The sequence below is a fragment of the Mirounga angustirostris genome, unplaced genomic scaffold, assembly GCF_029215605.1.
Source record: "Mirounga angustirostris isolate CCGP_5_RB_7025 unplaced genomic scaffold, mMirAng1.0.hap1 SCAF_2, whole genome shotgun sequence".
Lineage (NCBI taxonomy): Eukaryota > Metazoa > Chordata > Mammalia > Carnivora > Phocidae > Mirounga > Mirounga angustirostris.
This window is the reverse complement of record NW_026991710.1, coordinates 12,398,984-12,419,229: the sequence shown is the minus strand read 5'-3', so window position 1 is coordinate 12,419,229 and position 20,246 is coordinate 12,398,984. Positions and strand designations below refer to the sequence as shown.

Genomic DNA, 20,246 nt, shown 5'->3' with positions numbered 1-20,246 from the left:
GAGAGAGAGAGAGAACATGAGCAGTGGGAGAGGCAGAGGGAGAGGGAGAAGCAGACTCCCGGCTGAGCCAGGAGCCCCATGTGGGGCTCGATCCCAGGACCCTGGGATCATGACCTGAGCCGAAGGCAGACGCTTAACCATCTGAGCCACCCAGGCGCCCCTCTCAGTTTGTTTTGAATACCGTCTGTACTCCAGGCACTTCGGCAGCATGCAAGTACAGTGCTCACCTCCAGACTTGCAAAGGTAATGCACTGCAAGGTGATGAGAAAAGGAGGTTGATTTTGCACCTGCATTTTTAGGGCTTGGGGGTGTGGGGGGTTGTGCTAGGAAGATCCGGAGGTGGGAAACTGTTAGGGACAGGAAAGGACAGGTACACTGGGAGGAGAGACTGGATCCAGGTAACTGTGAATGGTCAGACTAAGCAGTGGAGACTAGCTTTGGGAGGATTTCTTTAGGAATGCTTTTACCTGCATATGTGACAGACTACCTAACAGTGGCTTAAACGGGTTTGAAAATTGTTTTGACGAGTCTAGAGGAAGGTGATCTCCTTTGTTCCAGCCAATTAATGAAGCCAGCCTAGACTCGGAGTCCTTTTTATGTTTCCATTTCACCATCGTTGGCAAATTGGCTTTCAGTCCTCTTGCTCGTTGCCTTTTAATAGAAAGATGCAGCTGCGACCTCAGGCAATGCGTCTGCATTATCACCCAAAAGAAGAGGAGACAGACAGTGCCACCATTTGACTGTCCCTTTTATAAAGAATTAAAAGCTTTCCCAGATGTGTCCCCACACACTTCCTTCACTGTGTATCTTATTGGCCGGAGTGAGTTGCACAGCCATCCCCAGCTGCCTGGGAGACTAGGACAGTGGATGTGATACTTTTCCAACGAAGGGAGGGGCAGACTGAGAATGGTGATTGGGTTAGCCACCCCTCAGAACTGTGCTTCTGAAAAATTTGTATAGCCATGTTCAACATGGATTAGCAATAAGAGAAGCAGGAAGGGCTCAAGATCTTTCCATGTTCCTAATCTTTCTTCAAATTAAAATAAATTGATTTATTTATTTTACCTCTTAAGAAATAAGTGTGCTAGATACATGTCAGGTATAGGTTGTGATGATTACAAATCCTTTTATCAAAATTACTTCCTTTCCGTTACTTCCATATGTTTATGTAACTGCCTGTCATAAAAGGTAGAACTAAAACAAAAATACATTTTTGACTTTTCTTTACCTTGTAATTCTATGCTTTTTGGCAATTTTTTATTTCATTGTTACCGTAGTTTTTTAATACGTTTTTTCAAAAATGGAACTCAACTGCTTAGTCTTCAGTGGAACTGCTTAGTTGTCTTAAGAACCTAGTAAATTTTCCTAAGCTTTAAATTTGTCAGGTTGAAGGTTTAAGTATTGCTATGGGTATAGAATGTTGTTATTTTTCTGCATAGACAATTGCTATTATTGAAAGGGACAAATGTTACTGTGACATGGGAAGATTGGGGGTCAAGATTCAGTAATGTTAACTTTTCTTCTCAGGTCTGCAGGTGATAGGCGAGTGGCCTGATCAAGGCATTGAACCTCCTTGGGCTTTGACTTTCTTTGTCAGAGATTATGGGGTTGGACTGGGGCATCTTAAGAGAGCTGATCGTCCATGACTCTGAGTGAGTTTGCATACGAGGAGCAGGGGAAACAGGAGCAAATGGAAAGCTTCACAGAAAGGGAAATTGTACTTACCTAGGGGAGGAACTTAGATCTGCTTTTTTGAGGGTGGGGGTAGAGGATGTAATACTTGCAAAAAATAATTCCACAAGTTGTTTTCAAAACAATGAACTTACTCAGAATTACCACAGAAAGCGTTTTCGTTGTTTCTCAGTGTGAGTGTGTGTTAACAAAGTGTAGTCACAGCCATCGTTTCACCTTTATTTCAGGAAAACAGTCCTGGGATTTCATGGTGAAACTGTATTGAGGACTTACCCAGACCCACGTGTATGGCAGCGATTTCTGGGGCATCCTGCTCAGTTGCTCATTTCAAGGAAGTGTGTTTGGGGAATCATTCCCCTAAGTTCTTCTCATGATGCAGCTCTTGTCTGTGACACACCCTGACTCAGATGTCCCACCATGAAGCTGCTCAGAAGCAGGAAAGCCATGGGGATCTGCATTTTTCAGAATCCAGAATCTGGGCAGCCCAGGCTGACATTCCTCAGGTTCTGAGGCTTGTTGCCCCCTGCTTGGAGTGGCAGTGGCCAAGGCTTCTTCACGCCTCTGCAACAGTCTTCACCTTTCTTAACTCTCTTGGAGGACAGGACCCGTTTGGCAACGGCAGTGGCAGCCCCCTCCAGAAGTGGGGCTTGGAGGTGATGGTGGAGCGGCCCGGCATCTAGGGCCTCATGGCCTGGTGGAGGCCCCGCTACCTGTTGGGCGTATAGGACCCATGCGACAGCTCTAGGACAACCAGCCGAAGACTTCAGGCTCTACCGCATTCACTGATGTAGTTAAAAGACAACTTATGAAGTCGCCACTGTGGGCCTGTGTTTATCTTTTTGAATCAGGAACTTATTTCTGTCGCGTTAGCTTTGGAAACAGTTTTACATCTCTCTCTTCCTCTCTCTTTCCGTTGTGCCATTGCAGGCCATTGTGATCTCTCACTCAGACCATTGTTCTCCTTCACTGTCCTCTCTGCTTACTCAGCTTGCTGTAATGCTCTGATCACTCCCTAAAAAAGTAGATTGGAGCTGAGAAGTGGTGTGGTGGTGCGATGGTGGCCGGCAGCAGCTGCCACACCTCTGTTCCTCAGCAGGACTCTCAGATGTGCCCTAGGGTCCGCACTGTGTTACAGCGCTCTTTGCTCTTTGCAAACACCAAGTAGGGGTCCCTGCCTCAAGGGGCGTTGGGAGCATTCAAGAAATCAATGTGGGTCAAGTGCTTAGAGTATAACAGTATTCGACATGGCTGTAAAAGAAGCAGGAAAATCCAGGACCTTAGTCTTTCTACAAATTAGAATCTTTAATTTGTTTCTTTATTTACCTCTTAAGAAATTTATTCCTCATGTTAAAATATATGTCAGGTGTAGATTGTGATTATTACGAAGGTTTTCATCCACATTCCTCTGTTTTCTGCAGTTACATATGTATATGCAGTGTTGCTTTGTTATAAAGGTCCCTGGGCCACGGTAATCCGTTGTTTGCCTCCTCCTAGACTGCAGACTTCCTGGGGGTACGAAGTTTTGAATTCAGGTAAATAAAAGTTTTTATAGGGATGACCTTGAAGCAGTAATTGCTTTCAAAGTCAGTCATTTGTAAACTTTTTAAATTGATAACTTATTCTCCTAAGAATGATAATCCATTCTTCCAATAATGGGTCTCTGCATGTGGGTTTGTTGAGAACTCCTGGAACACAGGATAAAGATATGTGTTCCTTCGTAATTACTGAAGATGGTTTCTGTCCCTCTTGTATAGTGATCACATTCAGCCTCCCACTCACGCTGCACCTGGGCATGCTCTTCCCTTTGTTCGAAATTCTGTTCCTTCTTACTCTTGCCTTTGTTTGAAATTCTGTTCCTTCTTACCGTGCCTGCCAAAATCTAGTGCCCCTCTTGTCTCCTCTGTGGGAGATCCTTGCTAACTGTTCCTCCTCCCCTTGGTGCACCGTCCCCAGTGCCACACTCCATTCCTGCCCACCCTGCCCAGAGCACGTCATTCACCAGCACTGTGTCCAGCTCACTAGATTGTAAATTCCCCAGGGGAAGATGTCCTTCCTAATGACCTTTGATCCCCAGTGTAGAATTGAGCCAGATATGGTCTCAGCTCTTTCAGGAGGAGACCCTGAGCTTTATAAATTGTGAGGCCAGGAAAGAAAAGGGAAACACTGCTTCCTGCTTTGCGCCAGGCCAGCCACCCCCCACCAGTGGGTGCTGTGTGGTGGTCATGGTGGAGGAGATGGTATTCAGAATTGCCAGAAGATGGTTTGTGTAATTGAGAGAGGCGTATTCCAGAATTGTGCTATTTTGATTTTAGCCATAAAATTTTATTTATTTTGAAATCTCGAAAGGAAGGCCGGATATTTTTGTTAAAAAGGGACAGATTTAAAAAAGGTTAAGAAACCCTGCTCCATTCTCCACAGAGAGAGGTGTTTTTTTTTTTTTTTTTTTTTCTTTTGAGGTGAGTCTTTTTCAAATGATGAAGAGCAATAGTAGTAGGTCCAAAATGAATGTGGGAAGAGCTGGTTGTGGAAATGTTCACTAGCCTGTGATGTTTTGTTGACCAATGTTGCAGAATCAGTGCCATTTTGTAGTTTTCTTAACATTGAAGTTCAGATGTTAAAAGCTATGTCAAATCTTTTTTTTTTTTAAAGATTTTATTTATTTATTTGAGAGAGAGAGAGCATGAGAGGGGGGAGGGTCAGAGGGAGAAGCTGACTCCCTGCCGAGCAGGGAGCCCGATGCGGGACTCGATCCCGGGACTCCGGGATCATGACCTGAGCCGAAGGCAGTCGCTTAACCAACTGAGCCACCCAGGCGCCCCTCAAATCTTTTTTTAAAAAATATGTATAAGGCCAAATACAGTAGCAAGGTTGAGGCTGGAAGGATGAGTAACAGGTGTCATAATAGAAACAGTGATTCCATTTTCAGAGTTGTGTCTTCCGCAGGCTGACGTCTGGCCCTGTCTCTGCTGCTCACAAACCAGGCAAGCTCCTGAGTCTCACTGCAGAGCAGGGGTGAGGGGGTGCTTCTGGCCTCTTGGGTGGGGGAGGGAGGATGGACTGAGGCCGTGGGTGCAGTGCCCAGGTGCACCGCACAGCACCTGTAGAAGGCTTCCGAAGTCCTTCCAGACGAGAGCTCCTGCAAGACAGAAAGGCCTGCTGACATTTCTTTCCTTACAGTGTTCCTTCTTACAGGTTTTTTATTCTAAAGATTTGCAAGAGCTGTCTTATTAATTAAGCAGATTATTTTGAAATAATTATTTGCCCATGTAAATTTTAATAAATCCCTACTTCTGAGAATGAACTTTAAGAGAAGTATTCTCAAGTTGAATATCTGTAATTTTGTGTCTCAGTGCTTTTCATTCATTTTTGTACAAAGAGCTTCCCAGTGTGTTCTGACTCCGAAATTCTCTGCAAAGCTCCCTGTAGCCACTTTGAACTGTCTTCACTGCCCATGTGGCTGCCCATGGAGGGAACTGAGTTCCAACCAGCCTGCCTTTCCGGGGACCTGTTTTTCAGACAGTGAGTTACCACCCTTTAGTGGGTTGTGAATTTAGTGAGACTGACATTGTTTTATAAAGGGGAAGTAGAAAATATCAACTTGAATTCCATGGACTAAAAGTTAACCTTATTTTGGTGAAACTTTTCTTTTGGGTTTTTGCGTGGTTATGAATGTTTTGAGTGCATATGAAAACATAGTATTTTTCTCATGGTGGATCATGGTTAGAGTTTGAATCCTCTTCTTTGGGCAGTTTGCTCCTTTACAAAACTTTGAGTTTTGTTTTTTTTTTTCTTTTTAAGACTTTGGCCTTCTTAAAATAGTGGTCATAGATTTTATTCAGCTATCAGAGTCTCTGCCGTGAAAGCTGCACAATATTTGATTAAGAGAAAAGGAGGAACAACTCAAAGAATGAGTGTTAGCCCGGGGAAGGTTTCCCACGAAAGCATGTACAGCATTGTGTCTTCTTCCATCCCTGGGAAGATGCACAGAATGGAGGAGCAAAAGCCAGAAACTCCATGTTCGATTTCTGCTTGAAATATTTTCATCATGCTTTGCCATGCAAAGTAACTGAAGGTGTGAAAGTACATATTATTCTCATAATATATGCCCAAAGCATTTAGTTCTTAGTAACATATTTTCAAAGTCAGCAATAAATCTAAATATGTGAAATTTATTTGCCTTTTATAAGTTTGATCCATTAAATGTCTGTTTGTGTTTTTTATGACACTAGGCAAATTAGCAAGAGTTAGCACAAAGAAAATTGTGTCAACCCCTATGCCTAGTAAAAGTAGGGAGTAGGATCTCTTTGCTCTGCTTAAACTGCTTTAGAGAGAGCGTGCAGGGCCTTGGGTCGGGCAGACTCGGGCTCTAACGCCAGTTCCTTTACTCTGACCCCCAGCTTTGGGCAGGGGTTCAGCTTCAGAGCTGCGGTTTCCTCAGGTGTCAAGTAGGGATGGTAATAACCACTTCAAAGAGCCGTCAGGAGGATTAAGTAGCAGGCTCTTACCACCGCACCTGGAAGCTGTGAGCGCAGGAGCCACTGCTGCCCGGGCCCTCCAAACTCGGGGCGGGGGGTGGGGGGGTGGCATGTGAATTAACTGAGAGATGCCCACGCAATGTCCTGCGGGGCGCCCGGCTCACCCTGCACCTGGCATGGTTTCTTTACCTCCTTCAAGGATGAATGTTTCTGTGGTTACGTGTTGTTTACTTTATTAGGAGATTTTCTCATTTTCATCCGTAAGGAATTAACAAGAGCCTGAGCCTTATGAGAAAGTGCACCATCTGAGTAGCAGGTGCAGTAGTCGAGTCCGCAGTCCCACGTTTCCGGAACCTGAAAGGCATTTCTGTTGCTTGTGCATTGTGTGTTCTCATGACACAAGTGCTTTCCCTCCACTCAGCTGCGGTGTCCCCAGACCGCAGCCCCTTGCTTTCCTTCCAGTTTTATGTGACAGTCTGTGACACTGACCGCCCCAGGCAGTTCCGCGGTCAGCACACCGTGTGGGATAATTGCTTGCCCACTTGGTCTGCCGGGCTGGTTTCAAATGTGGCTTCTGTTACTGTTGTTCACCGTGAACGATGCGAATACAAATTCCCCAAAGCCAGAGAAACGTAGCTGTACTGTTCTTTAAGAGGTTTTAGTCTTCATAATTTCTTGCCTCCTCTGTGCTCTTGCTCTGCTTCCTCCTCTGGAAACTTCCTCCCCCTCCCCCCCCACACCCCCTCTTCTGCCCAGGCTGCCCTCTCCGTGTGGCAGTAGCCCTCCTCTTCTCAGATGTCTTCAAGGGTCTCCTCTGGAGCTTTTCCTAGATCTCCCCAAGTTCGTTTGGCCATTCTCTCTCTAGGGCTCCCCTGTTCCCTGAAAACTTAGTTCTGTTGTAGTGGCAGTCTCTGTGTGGGTGGCTCTGTGCTCAAATGTGAATGAGCTTAAACCCCATCCTGGTGTCCTGCCTGGCTGTGTGCCTGCTGGGCTGAGCGTGTTACTTGGCCCATATTAGCAGCTTTGTAGATGTTGGATGAATGAGTAATGTGCTCATCCCCAGTGGAAGGTCAGGAGAAAGACAGCCACTTACTCTCCCTCCCAGTATGCGATCGCCTGTTGCATGCACACTGAGATACCTTTTGGGATGTGTGGGCTTCTAGTAGTTTCTGCCTTTGGAGTGCAGCCAGCAGTCCACCAGGGAACAGGGAAAGGCTTCTTGGTGACGGGAGAGTAATAAATACGGACCACCAGCTTTCCGTGGACCATGCTGTCTTCTACAACACTCTTTTGTATGTAGAACAAGGAAGCAGATGCAGGACCGTAGCTGTGCTGGCCACACACAGGATGCCTGACTGGCCAGCAGCCTTGGAGGGAGGACTGGAAAGTGGTTTGCAGCACATGACTTGGTACTTTCATTGGTGTTCATAGTGAATCTCATTTGTTTAAAAAAAAAAAAAAAAGCTCTTAGGTTCTCTATATTCTGATTGAGAAATCTGGCCCATATATGTACATATTCTTTTGAGACATTCTTGCAAAAGGTTAATAAAATGTGTCCTTTCTTTTAAAGGTTTGCTAGGGCTATGTCACAAAGTACTGCAGACCAGGCGGCTTAAACCACAGAAGCTTATTTTCTCACAGTTCTGGAGGCTGGGAATGGAGATCAGGGTGTCAACAGGGTTGATTTCTTCTTAGGCCTCTCTCCTTGGCTTATAGATTGTGTCTTCTCCCTGTGTCTTTGTATCATCTTTCCTCTGTCCTTGTCTGTGTCCAGATTTTCTCATCTAATAAGGACACCAGTCACATTCGATTAGGACTCACTCTAATGACTTTATTTTAACTTAATTACCTCTTTCAAGAACGTGTATCCAAACATGGTCACATTCTGAGGTACTGGTGGTTTGGACTTCAACATATGAATTTTGGGCAGACACAGTTCTGCCCATTACATTGTGGATTTTAACTACTTGATAAATTTACGTAGGACAATTCATTGCCTGAGGTTACATGGAGTGTTATGTGTGAGGGCATGTAGAGCATACCATGTTTGCATATCAGACATACAGAAAGTCACCGCTCGTCCAGTAGCTGAGTGTGGTAGCCTGGGTGTGGCCACTTCCCCAAGCCATCAAAAGACTCCACCCTCCTGTGAAATATAGTCCTGCGTTTAATGGGACAAAGGTATAATGTTACAGAATAGTAGGAAGGATGGGGCAAGCGCATAAGAAAGGGGAAGAGGTACAAAGGTTAGCAGCTACTCCTCCAGTTAAGAATAATGCCTTCGGAGTACAGCAAATTTGAGTGCACGTGAAATTATGTTAAAAGTAATAATCATTTTACACATTTATGGCATAAAGACAGTATTTTAACTCAGTATATGTCTTAGTCTTTCTTGCCTATGAAGCACTCTGACAAATAGGAGACAGCAAAATCATAAAGAGTCAAGTTAGAGTTAAAGGTTCTATCTGAAAGATTTTCTACAGTATCTTTAAAGTTTGAGGAAGTCCATATCAGGTGTTTCCAAGCTGTGGTCGGGGGCAGATTATCTCTTGAGTAATTGACTTTTCTAGGTGGTAAACCAAAGGCTCTGGGAGAAGAATACAAAGTTGCACTTAAAGAGGATTTTTCATTAAATGTGGCACATGTACCCAAGTCCAACTACTAACTTGTAATTCACGTAGCCAAGTTTCGAGAAATGAATCCCAACAATGTTTAGAAATCCCTCTTTTGAAATTTTCATCTACAATTATTTAGAGAATATTTATTTTACGTTTTGTTTCTTGTTTTCTTCTCTCCTTTTAAAATCCAGCTCATGGTTTTTGGAATCTTTCTGTGCCTGGATGCATTTCTGTATGTGTTCACCCTGCTTCCTTTAAGAGTTTTCCTGGCACTATTCAGGCTCTTCACTCTGCCTTGCTATGGCTTAAGGTAAGTTTAAGATCGTGAGCTATTTCAAATGTTTAAATTATTTTTGCTACTTATAAAAGTAGTTTTTACTACTTGTAGTTGTTAAAGTAATCACTTGGATAGATTTTGCAGAATAGGGATAATTTATACATTTTCATTCATACTTTGGCCCTTAATGCATGAACTAATGCTGTTTATCTTTTTAATGAATATTATATAATGTGTTTATATAATATTTGTACTTTTTCCATGCACACTTTTTTCCCAAATGGTTTTGAACTAGAACTTTGCTTTGGCCAGTACAGTAATATTAATGCAGGTGGCCACGTAGAAGAGTGGGAAGGCATGGGGACTGAGAGCCAAGGACCCGGTGGCCATTGTGCTGCTCACCCCGTACCTTTGTGTTCGTGAAGTCCCTTGACCTCCAAGGCATCGTCTGTAGAATGAGAACTGGGTTCTGGGCTGGGAGTTACCAGAATCTCCTAAGGAGCTCTTCAGGGGCTCCTCTTCCTCTCATTTAAGAATCACTGTCTTAGTGGCCTGGGGAGCCTTAGTTACTGATTCCCAGTGAGACTCCCTCCGATTGGTGAACGCGGAACACTCTTGAAGGCCACTGTCCTAGTGGGAAGGCTCAGACAACCCAGCCCCACATTGCTTAGCTGGTGAGGTGTGTGGGCAACTGCTTAACTTCTCTATTCTCTAAGCCTGTTTCCACATCACAGTAAAAAGGGGATGTTGAGAGCCCAGCACCTTCTACCACAAATATGGGAGGTGTAAAAAGAATACCCAGCATGGTGCCTGGTTCACAGTAGACCAGAACAAATATTAGTTTCCTTCCTTCCTTTTCTACCAAAACTAGGAACAAGAAGATGAAAATGTTGTAAGCTTACGTGAATCTTAATGCTTTATTGGTCTTGAGGTTAGAAGTTTGGGTTTTACAGTTTTCTTTTTTTGTACAGACATGTCAACATGTCTCCACTCTGTGGAGTCATTCTCTAGAATATTATTATACAGTTCTTACGTAGCATAGTTGCCCAAGTGACATTTCTTACATGGATCACTTCTCTAGACACATTTCATTCTGGAGAAGTTTTAAAATGCTGAAATGGACAATAATAAGAAACTTCATTTAACTATAAAGTAGGTGACTATTCTGTGGTATATAAAAATATAATTAATGTGATTATCAGTGACTTAACCATGGAAACTGAGGTATAAAATTAATGGTCAATATACAGAATTATGTGTTGAGTCTTTTTTAAATGACTAAAGTCTTAGAAAAGTCTCTTTTAAAGTAGTCAATGGGCAAATACTTACTAAACACTGAATAACACATATGGTCCCTTTAGAAATAAACCGTAACCAGTTTCTTTCTTTCTTTTTTTTTTTAAGATTTTATTTATTTATTTGAGACAGAGAGAATGAGAGAGAGAGAGAGCACATGAGAGGGGGGAGGGTCAGAGGCAGAAGCAGGCTCCCTGCCGAGCAGGGAGCCCAGTGCGGGACTCGATCCAGGGACTCCAGGATCATGACCTGAGCCGAAGGCAGTCGCTTAACCAACTGAGCCACCCAGGCGCCCCCGTAACCAGTTTCAATAAGGAAGAAATCCTTCTAATACAAATTGGAGGAATTTATTGGTCATGATGATCATATTGTAAAAAGAGAAGAATTCTCTGCCAGATTACATGGGGTAAAACGATAAGAATTCAGATCACATCGCTGTTATTTGTGATACTTAACATGCTGTAGCCCTGCCTACCAGGATAAGAGAATTATGTTACATAGTTTATTAATTACATGTTAGTGAAGTGGAAGACTCTTTTTAGGAATATAATCATCAGCTTTAGGATAGTCACGTACATTCTTTATACCTTTGGGAGAGTTTTTAATGCTTTATTCTTAGCAAACCTTTTTTTAAAAAGACATTTGTAGCATGATACTTTAACATTAGCAAAGCCTAATCTCGTTTTTTTGTTTGTTTTTTTTTAAAGATTTTATTTATGTATTTGACAGAGAGAGACACAGAGAGAGAGGGAAAACAAGCAGGGGGAGTGGGAGAGGGAGAAGCAGGCTTCCCGCGGAGCAGGGAGCCTGATACAGGCCTCCATCCCAGGACCCCGGGATCATGACCTGAGCCGAAGGCAGACGCTTAACGACTGAACCACCCAGGCACCACTCGTATATTTTTTTTTAATCACTATTGGGGGCTCAATAAAATTATGGCTATTTTAGGGGCATGTGGGTAGCTCAGTGGTTAAGTGTCTGCCTTCGGCTCAGGTCATGATCCCAGGGTCCTGGGATCGAGCCCCACATCGGGCTCCCTGCTGCGCGGGAAGCCTGCTTCTCCCTCTCCCACCCCCTCTGCTTGTGTTCCCTCTCTCGCTGTGTCTCTCTCTGTCAAATAAATAAATAAAATCTTAAAAAAAAAATTGTGGCTATTTTAGTTTTCAGAAGACCAGAAAAAGTATCTGATAAAACATTACTAAATATAAATCTTCATGTGGACTGCATAGCACGGATGGACATAGAAATTTGGATAGAGCCAGGTGAAGCTACCTGACATAAAATAACGAATGCCACGTGGAGGTGTTCACGTCTACACTGTGAGCTAAATTAACTTTTTAGTTATTCTTGGATCAACGGTGTTCTCCAGCCCATCTCTAAGTGAATGGCTTTCAAAGACATAGGATGTTCCATATGGCTGTTGGCATGATGAGATAAAACATTATAGGGAATATCCTAAGAACTCTCTTCCTTCTAGAGAGGGTCCTTCCCTGGGTGTGTTAGCACCCAGGGGCTGCTTACTGAATTAGTGACAGCGGTGATTTGTCAGTGTTCCTGAAGGCCCTTTTTAGGCTCTGTTTGAAGACCTACCTGGTTATTGTACACATTTCCAGTGTTCCTTGTCACTTGGGAGAAGCAGGACACCCAAATAGCATGAGAGAAGTCTTTCAGTGTTTGTTCTGAAAACTAAAAGAGGTGTTGCAGAGAGCTGGCGATCTTCAGTCCTCTCCTCCCATTTGCTTTGTTATGAGTGGCCGATGGTCCCTGGAGCCAACCTTTTCTAGATATTTTAAGATTTTTTTTTTTTTAGATATAAAGTAGAGGTGGTTGCTTTTGTATATTACTTTGAAATATTTCAGTCTAAATTGAGTAGCATTTCAAAACAAAATTAAAATGTATTCTATTGTCAAGGGTTTAGAGCTAAAATGACACCAGAGGGCAGTGTGTCACCCCACATGCAAGACTCTGTTCCCTTGTCCTTTGTAAACCATTCTTGCTATTTCTGCAATTTGGACCAACTGAAAAATTACGTTTTGTGCGGTCACTAATAAATATATGATGTATATATATAAAATGTGAAATGCAGTTAAAATTACATAATAGAACTTCAGCAACTTTCAGTATTCTGTGCAAGTGTAGGCCAGAATACACAGAATATGAAAATACTGCCTTACTGTCTTAGTAAAAGTATGCTTTATCAAAATTGAGTGATTTGTGCTTACAGTAGTGTGTGTAGCAATTTATATTTTCTTAGAGCAACTTAGAAAATGGTGTCTTTTTGAGCATTATTTTTAAAACCACCAAATTTGAAGTGTTTAAAACTTGAACTATAATGAGAAAAATTATAGTAACAAAGCTATTGTTAATATTATGTCTAAGACCTTTTCAATATTTTAGGAATATAAAAATACATTTATTTTAACAAAATTATTATTTAGAAGTAGCCAAATTCTGCCTTCTTATACCTTTTCTTTCAACATTTTCTACTTCCATTAAAGGTTGATTTATCTCACCTGTAGCTGTGCTATGTTCTATCTTTTTCAGCAAGCAAAAAGTGCTCTTTCCTTCAGTCTGACCTTTATTTTTTCAAAGGGATAGAAAGAAATTAAAAGAACAATAAAGAAGTTGATTGTGTTTTTTTTTTTCTAACTGTCCGCTTATCCTTACATTCCTATATGTCTTTTACTATAAGAAAGTCACTATCTTCCTACTCTCTTAATTCTTTTTAATTATTCCCCCCAAAAGGGGGGAAAAGGATATTCATCAGAGTAATCAAGATGCTGACATGAAAACCATGACTTTGCAGTCTCTAATATTGTCTATTTTCAGTATCACATCAATAGTTGTGTCAGGTTGTTGCCTTCTTTCTGTATTTGTGATTAGTGTGCTTGCTTCCTCTGCTTGCAGAGTTGTATCTGGTACAGCATGTGTGAGAGGCTTTTGAAAACTGACAGCCTCCCAGATTTTCTGCTTTAGAATTTATTCTTTGGACCAATTTCTAAATATTCTGTAGACTTGCCATGGTTTTTGGTTTGGGTTTGGGTTTGGCCACTTTTGACATCTTAGTACACAAGCCTTTCACTAAAGCTAAAGGCCAGAGCAATCCTGCGCACCCTTACGAGAACCCAGCCTTCACTGTGACTGCCCACCAGCCGGCACTTTGCCAGCTTTTGGTCCTGTTACAATGTTGTTCTTCTGAGAAGTTGGCAGGGTGATTATCTTGACTTGGTAGGTGTGTTGTGTTGCCTACAAAGGATCACGCTTCCATAAAAAGTTTAGTAATCTCAGGAATATTTATTTGAAAACATTTTACTAATGAATTAACAATCTTGAAAAGTCTTCACTCCCAGATATTTTGTTGGAGACTAAAATAAGTAAAGAAATATATCCAAATTGTTTAAAAGCAGATCCCTGTGTTTCTTCCCTCTCTTGCATGTAGGGTAGTATCATTTTAGAAAGACATTTGAGAAACTTCCTGAATTAGGATAATTTTTTAATGATATGGAAATCAGAATTAAATTTTGATTCATTATATGAGGTACCTGTGTTTCTTGGAAGAATGAAAGTATTTCATTTTTTAGAAGAATAGACTGCTCTGTATTAAAGAGGTATCAGACCTCATTTTTCCAAGTTTACTTAGAGAATAAATAAAGTAACCAATTGTGGAATTGTTTTTTATTTACCTGGCATTTTTGTGAATCCTCTTTCCTGCTCAAACTTGTGACTTCATTTTGTGTTTTAGAATTCTCCATAACGTTTAAGTTAAAAGTTGAAGGAAATTGTAGAGAAAATGGTGCTATCTGGTGCCAAGAACTGAGTTATTTTTGAAAACTTTGCTCAAACATTTTAGATGGTAGTAAGTGTAGAGTAGGCTTAATAAATGCCAGAGTGTTTTTCTTTTACTATCAGAGCAAATAAAATCTGTGCCAGCAAATTTCCTGATCGCACTTCTGTTTTAGGCAGAAGAACTCTTAACATGAGCCTTTGTGGACTTTTTTGTGTTTAAAGAGGCAATAGTGTCTTTTTCCTCTGAGAGTTTATCCCACAGAAAGGCTTTTATCTCTCAGAAGAATGATGAATTTCAAATGCTTGAGAATTTCTTAACCTCAGCCTTCCTCTGTATGCCTTACTTCCTTCAAGATATTTCACCCAAAATTCACTTCACACACACACACACACACACACGATTTTTCTCTTCAACATAAGCCTCAATTGTGCCCTAAATGGTTTAATATCCACCTATAGCACATGAAGGGAGAGCTCTTGGTGGCTTTCTCTGGGGAAACAAGTATGTTTGTGATTTCCTCTTACCAGGTTGATCTGCGTGGCTGATAGGTAGAGAGCAATATATTTGTTTTATTAGAGAGTCTTCATAAATCAGGTTTTGTTGTCCCCTGTTTCCTCACCATGGCACTCTAAGTAGCGTAGCAACATTACAACCTTCTCTCTTTCTTTCTCTCTCGTGAATCAGACCGAAGGGAGGAGCACTTTCACTTCCTTTATAGAATGGAATGTGGTGTCACAGGGACTCCTTGTGGTGAGTAAACCCTGATTTTTCGTTCTCTACTCTTGGCCAAATTGACATCCGTGCAAACAGATATTAATTATAATGGAAACAACAAAAACAGCATAGGCAGACATAACCATTTGAGGACAGACACCTGAGGAAAACGTGGTCTCTATCCTTACTTGGTCCTAAAGCTTTGTCCACGTTTTTGCAAGATTTGACCATGATCTTATCTAACGTAGGAAAATCACTCAAATGATCTTTAATTACACTTGCTGTCTTAGACCTTGAGAGCAAGTACTTTTTCCCCAATGCCACAGTAGTCAACTGAGCTTATAATAAGTTCCTTCCATATAAGCAGTTTTTGTTTTGCATTACTCCATAACTTTATTAAATCAGTTGGGTTTTTTTCTAGTGTAGTTTGAAATTATTTTAAAGCCCAAGGAAACACTTTAATCATTCAGTTTCAGCACTTAGTAATTACTTTTCTACTGTATGTCAGGAAAACTTAAGATTTAAAATACTGTTTTCTTTTCTTTTTTTTTTTTTTAAGATTTTATTTATTCATTTGACAGAGAGCACAAGCAAGGGGAGTGGGCAGGGAGAGGGAGAAGCAGGCTCCCCCTGAGCAGGGAGCCCGATGCCAGGCTTGATCGCAGGACCCTGGGCTCACGACCTAAGCCAAAGATAGATGCTTAACTGACTGAGCCACCTAGGTGCCCCAAATATACCATTTTCTAATTAAGGAAAATATCTTAATCTCAATACTTTATTTGAATTTACTTCAAAATTTTAAAGGGACTTCTTTTTTAAAAATGGGAACCATATTGAATATTTTACTTTTTCTTATTTGACATTGTTTCAGGTATACTACAAAGAGCTAAAAGTGTTAGAGAAAGAAAGATTCAGTCTATGTATTTTATAATGAAATATCTCATGCCGATAGCTTGACACTTTTCTACACCAATTTGAAAATCAACCAGGCAGGGATTATCCCATTTTTCTTACTCATCTGTGTTGCCCTTTCTTTTTTCTTGATCTTTCTCTATGCTACCAGTTTTTACTTTAATCTTAGCGTGTTACCTTCTGCTACCGAGCAGGAGGAAGAAGCCTATGTAGATCATCTTTGCCCACTGCATTGTTCTGTTCCCACGAATCTAGGAGCCCTTTGAAAAACAGGCAGTGCTTTAATTGACAATTGCTCATATCCAGTGGAAGTATTTGAATGAGTAAAAGATGAAACTTAAAAATGAGAAAATGTGGTTTCTGTATGAGTGGCTTAACATGAAAATTAAAAAAAATATATTTTAAGTTCTGTTGAATATCTTGTTTAATGTTAACTTGTCTTGCCGTAACTCACAGCCAAACCTATGAATTAGATTAGTGGGTTTTTCACTTTGTCCAACAGCTTATTCTACTTATTTGTGTGTTCATGTGAGATTTCCAGCATTTGCAAAATGAATTGCTAGTAACTACCGTTTAGCAGACATTTATAAGGAAGAACTTGAACCTTAAAAGTATTGTTTGACAGCCAATTCCAAGTCGATTGGCAAGGCTGTGGATAAGCTTTTTATGGAGTTGGAAATACTTATCAGATAGTCATCTAAAAATACCCTGACAGAGAAGGAAACAAATACTGGGACTGGTTCAAGTTCTTTTAATCCTGTGAACTTATTTTGAGGTCAGGTCTTTTCTTACTCAGAGATGCTGTGAGACATACAGATGTCTTTTAAGGTGCCACCTTAGAAATAGGTTTTATTTTTGCAACTTTCCTTTTTTATTAATAGGGACGTTTATAGGAAAACAAGACTCTGTTTCTTAGGAGTTCTGCTACTTTTATTCTTTATTTGAATAATACTCCTTAAAATCAGAGTCATCTCTAGAGCAACCACTTAGGATGTTAGCAAAGGAGATTTTCACCAGAGCAGGGAGCACACAGAGAGCAGTGGATCCAGTGAAATATGGTCCTGTTTTTTTTTTCTCTTTTTAGAAATAACAAAAATGATGGGTATATTTGCTTTTTAGCACAAAATTTTTCCAGATGAGCTGTCAGTACAGTGATAAGTTATATCATATTAACCTATACTGAAAGAGAAAGGGTACGGAGTTGTTGATTTAAAAGTTCTTTTAAAGAAAAGTCTAGAATGGTAGATGGTAGTAATGAACATGCCTTCTGGAGCCAGACTGCCTAGGTTCAGATCCCCGCTCCTCCACCTCTTGACTTAATAACTGTCCAGCTGTGGGCACACTCCTGACTGCACCTTGCCTCATCTGTAAAGCTGAGATGGTCTAGATAGTACCTTGCCCATAGGATTATTGTGAAAACTGAAATGAGTATTTTCCAAGTGCCTAGAACAGTGCCTGCCACATGGTAACTGAAAATTGTAGCATAAAGTGTTTGTACGACTTTTCTGTGTTTTACAACCTGGTTTGATCTTAGGCAAGATAAAGTTAAATTAAAGTTGTTTATGCTTGCTTGATTTTAATTTTTAAGATTATTTATTTATTTATTTATTTGACAGAGAGAGAGAGAGAGATAGTGAGAGCAGGAACGTAAGCGGGGAGTGGGATAGGGAGAAGCAAGCTTCCCGCAGAGCAGGGAGTCCGACATGGGGCTCAATCCAAGGACCCTGGGATCATGACCTGAGCCGAAGGCAGACGCTTAACAACAGAGCCACCTAGGCGCCCCTTGATTTTAAATTTTTATCATCTTAGTTCAAAATATGTCATATTGTCTTATTTGGGGATATATATTTCAATGTTTGTTAGCTCTGATTCGCAGCATGACTTGTAATTAATACAGCATTCCTTCATAGACACACACTAACACATTGGCCCTTTGTTGTATATGTTTATAAAGACACACGATTGGATATGATATATATAAAAACCCCTTGTCTCTTAAATAAAGTTACTCTGGCTGAGATCACTTAACTAAGTAGCTGCCAATCTAGTACCAAAAGCTCTAAGTATAGTTTTCTTTAATTAGTTATCAAAGTCACCATTGTAATTAATGTATATTAATTAATACTACCCTACTTTGGGTACCTGTCATTTTCTTTAATTCATAAAGCATGACCTGTAGTTCCTAACTACAAAGGCACACGCCTCTTGGTGATTTGTGGCATTCAGCATATGCAGAGCTGCACCTGGCACTTCCCAGGCAGGGATGGCTGCCGTAGTCCGTACTGATACTAGCTTGTCCCCCGGCTGTCCCAGGGGACATTTACACACGGGCCAGCAGCCCAGGAGTGTTCAGAATGCCTCCTCTTCTCATTGGTTGAATGAAAAACCTGCTTCGCTCCCACTCCCGACAAATGTACTACCTCTTCTGTTTTTAATCTTGTAGGGTGGGAGCAGAGAATTGCCTTGATGAAATAGCCCTTGGCACAGATCTGTGTTCTGGGCTGGGTGTTTAGGAGATGGGAGGTGAAGATCCCTCTGTTTCCGTGAGGAGAAACGGGCCGGCGTCCAATTGGGAGAAAGGAACAGCACTGGAGAAGAGTCAGGGGGACAGGGCAATAGTGCTAGAGATTGATCAGCTTTGTCCTTGATGCAATTTTGCCCAAAACCTCAGCTGCTAAGAATAATTTCACTTTGGTAGTGAAATTATTAGTTTATAGTGCTGGTCTCAAGACACAAGGTCTGACATAGACAAATTCTAACCTGTCTCCCCATTTAGACTCGCTGGTTCAGCCCAGTGTCTTCCCATCTACTTCTAAACCTTTATGGACGTAGTTCTCACAGAATTTACCTCTTTTCAGGATTTTTGCAATTCTTATATTCTTTCTGTGAATAGATCAGTTTCATATCTGACTGAAAACCATGTGCAGTATGCATTGTGAAAAATAAGAATGAGGTTCTGTATCACCTGCTCACAGAGCTGGTATTGCAAGCCTCGTTTGTAAAATAATCCTTCACTGTTCTTGTAAAACAGTGTTTCAGGTAACGGTTTGGAAGACCTACAGATTCCTTGTTGAGCCCTGCAAGGCTCTCTCGAAGAAAAGAGCCCCTGATCTGAATGTGGACAATGGTTAGGGAATAGTGAAGACGTGAAGACCTCAGAATGCCGAGGGCCAGCTGGAAAATGAGCTCACCCCTGAGGTAGTTGCTAGAATGTTGTCACGATGGTGAGAATGAAGGGATTCTGCAACTCTTGAAGAAAGTACTGGGGGCTTTTTGTTGATTATGTAAAAGCTTCCCAAACAGGAGATGGAGCATTTCCTGTCTTGAGGAATTTGCCTACAGTAGACATAGAGCAAGCTGCCTTCCGTTCTAGCCACAGGAGTTTCATATCCACTGAAAGAAATCATAAATTTCTTCTTTATATTTTTTGCTGTGTCTTAGTCAGATGTTTCTCTCCATGCACAATTTAGGTTTTGCTCTTCATACTCTGACCTTGAAGTGTAAGGGAGGAAACTTCTTTTTTCCCACCTAGATTCTTCTGCTGGTCCAATAATTAGATTGTCATAAAACAGTTTCACAGGAGAAAAATGTAATTTCATACATACAAGAACTCATAAAAATAGGCAACTCAAAGAAGTGACCAGGCAGGACACTTTTATACCTTTAAGACAAAGAAATAATAAATTTGTGAAGAATTAACAAGACAAAGAAGTTTGGGCTTGGGATAGCAAGTTAATGAAGAAGTAACAAGGGTGGTTTATACAGCCTTCTCAGCCCTGAATTTCTTATCTCTGGTGGTAAGGGTGTCTTCTGTGCCCAGGTGCAGGGAGGCTGTCGTTCCCTGGGGAATTTATCTCCCACTTTGAAGAGGACAGAGGAGGTCAGAGTGTCCTTCTTGCACCAGCTGTTTCTTACGTAACTTTAATTCAAAATAAGATGCCACAGTAGCGTATTTTGAAGTGGACTGGTTTGAACCCCATTGAAGTAAGCAATGATTCTGCTCGTGGTAATTAGGAAAAAACTCAGCTCCTGTCAAGCCAGTAAGAAAAAGATAGGGGAGAATTCCACAGAAAATATAAATAACTTAAATATATAGAACGATGCCACTATCCTAACGGGAATAATTAACTGAAACTATGCTAGGTGCCATTTTTCAGCAGTGGGATTGGCAGAGATCCAACAGCCCATGGAATCCCGATTGCTGCACATCCATGGCAGCCTTCCTCAGGAGCTGCTAGTGAATGCGCTCATTGGCAGAGCCATCGGAGAGGGCAGTTCACTGCTTCTGCTGAGGGAACATACCCTCCGATTGTAGGAATTTGTCCTACAGATGCATTTTCATATATGAGGCAAGACATGCACATGGTGTCATGGTTTGTAGTTGCAAAAGACTGGCCATCTGCCAGGGTGGTCTGTAAATCGCAGCGCATCCACACAGTGGAGCACGACGCCGTCATAGAAACATGAACTCCTTG

General features: G+C 41.4%; 1 protein-coding gene across 2 annotated transcripts in view; it reads left to right on the top strand.

Moving 5' to 3' along the window:
- Window positions 1–20,246, top strand: part of TAPT1 (transmembrane anterior posterior transformation 1) — a 60,843-nt gene that overhangs the window by 17,732 nt on the left and 22,865 nt on the right. For both annotated transcript variants that reach the window (XM_045881438.3, XM_064584313.1), the window contains exon 3: window positions 8,977–9,095. In XM_045881438.3, the coding sequence (XP_045737394.2) occupies window positions 8,977–9,095 (119 nt within the window). The remainder of the gene's footprint in view (window positions 1–8,976; window positions 9,096–20,246) is intronic.